The sequence below is a fragment of the Strix uralensis genome, chromosome 3 (assembly GCF_047716275.1).
Source record: "Strix uralensis isolate ZFMK-TIS-50842 chromosome 3, bStrUra1, whole genome shotgun sequence".
Taxonomy (NCBI): Eukaryota; Metazoa; Chordata; class Aves; order Strigiformes; family Strigidae; genus Strix; species Strix uralensis.
The window spans coordinates 58,594,267-58,598,445 of record NC_133974.1 but is presented as its reverse complement, the minus strand read 5'-3'; the positions used below and the strand labels follow the sequence as shown (position 1 = coordinate 58,598,445).

Sequence of the window (4,179 nt, the reverse complement as noted above, 5' to 3'; positions counted from 1 at the left end):
CACACCTGTGGCTAACACTAGCTCCAACCTCACAAACCCCCACAGAAGATTCTCCTGTAACACTGTGGATGGGCTCCTTGGGGTGTTTGCTGTAAAACAAACCTCACCTCAACTGGTATCTCTAAAAGAAATGTGCCATATTAAGATTGTCCTTAATACCAGCTATGCTTACTATAGGATGGTCCTTACTGTCCTAATTAACTTCTTTTCCTCAACCCCACCATTTCCTTTATAAAAAGGGACAGGGATGGGTTGTAGCACCAGTAAAATCCTGTAGACCTTATGGTGGTGGGCCAGTGAAATTCCAACAGTGCAGTATACCGCACTGTGAGCCATACCTCTAAGCTGTTCAGGGGCCACAGCCCAACTGTCCTGTCCCCACAGTGAGGTGCATCCCAAGGGTCGGGGGATCAGCTCAGACAGCATCATCCTCCTCACAAGATGGGGCAGAGGGCAGAGTAGGGTGCTCCCTCATGTCTACCACTGCAAGTGTTACAGTGCTCCTCTGCAACGGGGATCTTCCCACTCCTCTGACTATGCTCCTGGCTCTGCATGAGGCTCCCACAGTCCTTCACACGGAGGTTGCAGCTGCAGGCCTCCAGGGTTTGGGATACAGGGAGAAGGCAGGATAAGAAACTCAAATCCCGAGTGGCGAAAGACGGGTGGCAGCTGCTGGTGGGACAGAAAGCCCAGAGGTGACACAAAGGGAAGGCCAAATGCAGTCTGGACAGGGAATGTCTTCTGGAGGCCAGGCTAAAAGAAATGTGTTGCAAGAGAAGAGGTGCCAGAGACTGGCACAGGAGGAAGAAACCAAGCGCAATGCGAAACTTGAAAGATGAAAGCTCTAAGGTGAGTACAGGAAATGTGTTCATGAAAATCAGCTGAGAGGGAAGCAGATCATGGAGAAGGATACTAGAGACTTGAACCATAATCTGCTCAGAGGTGAGGTTGCCCAGGCTTTTGAGAAAAGGTGTTTGAAAGAAACTGAAGGGAAGAAGAGACAAGAGTTGATCCAGTACAAAAAGACAAGACAAAGACACCCAAGTGAGTTAATCACCAGGTCAAATTTCATAAGCTTTAGCAAGAGACTTGCTGTGGAACAAAAGCTTCAAAGATCTCAAGAAATCCTTGATCAGCTGATGGAGCAAAGGATTAGGGAATCAAAAGACAAAGCTCTAAAGAAAGAACAAAGTTTTATGGCCAAATTTAGAGCAAAAGAGAAAGTGGAAGATGAAAGAAGACATAAAAGTATGTTGCTAAATATAGCTGAAAGTAAAGTTCAGCAAGACCCAGAAATGCTGGCCAAAACTATCCAACAGAAAGTAAACCACATCAAGGAAATTAACAGTTTGAAAGAAAGAAACCGCCACTCTCAAACACAAACCTTGATGATGATGAAAAATGTCAACTACAGGAAATAGAAGAAGCAATCAGCAGAAGAGATCAGAGAAGTGATTTAGTGTTAAGAGATAAGGATTCTGTTGGAGAAAAAGTTTGAAAAAATACCCAAAGCATCTTTGTTATGACCTGAGACAAAAAGAGAGAGAGCTGATGAATAGTTAAACAAATGACTAGATGGCTTCAGATGCCTCTTAGAGTCTTAAGACTTAAAGAAATATTACAGCCATTTTTGTGCCAAAAAATAGTTTGCAATTTATTCTTTCTATGATTTGGCAAGAGCTCTGGGTTGTATCATGCTATAATGGTTTCATTTTAACCTTGCTGCATCCAATGGATATGCCAATCACCACCTGAGCTACTACAGTTCTGGCAGCCTGGTCTACCTGCTTGTTGTTCTGATGTTCTTTGGTGGCATGATATTTGGGCATCTGAGCATCTATATGACAGCAATGTTCTTTACCCAGGTAGAAGTGTCTTGCCACAGTGAAGCAGCACAGGTGAGTTTACTTCTACACTGCCAGTTGGTCCAATTCACATTGCTGTAGCCACCTCCACAGGGAGTTTGCCACCATCCAGGAGTCAGTATTAGAGTACTGGCCCCTTTTCTCATTCAGCAATCCCTAGGGCTAGATGGATGGCTTTCACTTCCGCAAACAGACTTGATTCACCTTTTCCTTCAGTGGCTTCTACAACTCATGTGAGACTCCACACAGCAGCTTCTTTCCACTTCTGACAGTTTTCATGACAGGATCCATCAGTAAACACAGCATATTTCTTCTCATGTTGTGGGGCCACAGCACAAGTTACCTCCTTGGGCAGTGCTCCAAAATCTCTGCTTTCTTACCAGTCTGTGATCAATTCCAGGACTCCTGGGTGGTTGGGGTTCCCCATTTGGGCCTGTTGCATGGTCAACACTACCCACTTACTCCACATAGCTTCGGTTGCATGATCCGTAAAGGGGACCCTCCCTTTGAACATCCAGGGCAGCACAGGCAATCGCGATGCCAAGAGGAACTGGTTCTTCTGTGCCATCTACTTCCACAGTGGCTCAAACTGCTGCTAATACCTCCTTTTCAGACATGGTGTATTTTGTATGACATTCCCATGAAATATAATTTAATTTATAAATAATTTATAATGAAATCTATGTTAAATATATATATAATGAAAATAAATTTCAAATGTAGTACTAGATAACCCAGTTCACCTATGTAATAAACAGACATCTCTTCACAAGTAATTCTTACCCCTCATTAACTTTCGCAGCTTTGAGGAGAATGAATTACTTTTATCTGTCATGTAGGTCAGCTGGTTTTGCCTCAGTAATGCAACATATACTACTAATGCAGCATTAACATAATGCAGAAATATGTTCAGGTTCTTTCTCAAACTAGAAGAATTAGTGGTCCCAAAACAAAAACGTAATTATATTTAACCTAACATGTAGCTGTCTATTAAACAATCTGAAGTGAAAATTAATTTGATAAATTGTTGGGTCAGTGAGTTAGTTGACTCATTGCAATGGTATTTTCTTACTATATTATTTATATTGAGTACCAGTAAAGGTTTTTTTACAGTATGTTTAATTTTCATTTCAAAATTTAAATTACTATATCATTCACAGCATACTAGATATAAAATCCAGCTTATAGTTTTTAAGAAAAAAGAAATCCCCACAATATAGGACTTTAAATAATTAAGAATCAGTGCTTTGGAGGGGGGAATTCTGTGCATATCACTGAGTAAAATATATCCCAGTTCAAAGGCTCCAACTTAGACCTATTTACCTGAATTCTTTTTTTAATCTATATTTATGTTGTTAAATATACCTATTGTCAATAACCTAGGACAAGCAGCAGTGTTATAAGAAAAAGTATAGAGCTTTCTTTCCTAGAAAAGGAAGGCTGAAACAGTTAGTGGCATTAGGCTCTACACCTTAGTGAGGAAGAGCAGCTGAGCATCCCAAAGAGCTGGCAGTTTCAGCTGATGTCAACTACACAAGTAACAAGTGATGAACGGGAAACAGGCCAAATTTGAGGGCAAGCCTTAATCTGAATGTCATCAGAGATCTTTGGGGGCTTCTGCCTCGTGAAACCAATATTGGGTTTTCCCAAGCACATGGTTCAAAAATAACATCTCTTTTCTAGGAAAGCAAAAATCTGAGCAAAGCAGAGAAATTTAGCAACAGATAGAGCCTTGTCATTTCACAGCCACTACTGGAACATCATTACGTTGATTTGTTTAAGTGTCTGTGTGAAATTTCCTAGCTTCAGGCTGCAGCCCAACAAGTCAAAAGCACTTCTTGCCAGAAAAGAAAGTAAAGCTGTTTTTTGCCAATATAAGTCAACTACGATTTGAAAACCTGTTCCTGCTGAAAATTCAAAGAGATTGTAGAAGTGAGATAACCTGCCTAAGAACCCTAGAGTTGAAAATATGCCTGCTCCCAGCAGAATTGAGGAATCAAATTTGTAAATCATAACAGCAAGATATTTGCACAGTTAGAAATCTACAGTATTTTCTACACTGCTTTTGAACATCATAGTCAACTGCTGGGAGATTTTGGTTAACCTTTCCCACTTTCAGCTAGAGTCAGAAAGGATAATAGTGGTGATTCTGATTTCTGTGTGCTGAGTCTCTAGTGGGGCACAGGCAATGGACTGGTTTGATGCTTGCCACCCATTTAGCATGCAGTACGGAAACTCACTCCAGCTCAGTAAGGAATACTCTAATACTATGCAATTCATAGTATTTCATGATAAATGCAGCATTATATCCGAT

General features: G+C 41.1%; 1 protein-coding gene across 1 annotated transcript; it reads left to right on the top strand.

The window, feature by feature from the left end:
• Positions 1-552: 552 nt before the first annotated feature.
• On the top strand, positions 553-1,421 carry LOC141941621 (coiled-coil domain-containing protein 185-like). The gene is made up of 2 exons (XM_074864590.1): positions 553-675; positions 882-1,421. Exons 1-2 carry the CDS (start codon positions 553-555, stop codon positions 1,419-1,421), a joined length of 663 nt encoding a protein of 220 aa, XP_074720691.1.
• Positions 1,422-4,179: the final 2,758 nt, after the last annotated feature.

Coding starts and splice junctions, on each gene's coding strand:
- LOC141941621 (XM_074864590.1), top strand. CDS start 553: ATGAGGCTCCCACAGTCCTTCACACGGAGGTTGCAGCTGCAGGCCTCC. Junction 676..881: donor AAGACGGGTGGCAGCTGCTG/GTGGGACAGAAA, acceptor CATGAAAATCAG/CTGAGAGGGAAGCAGATCAT.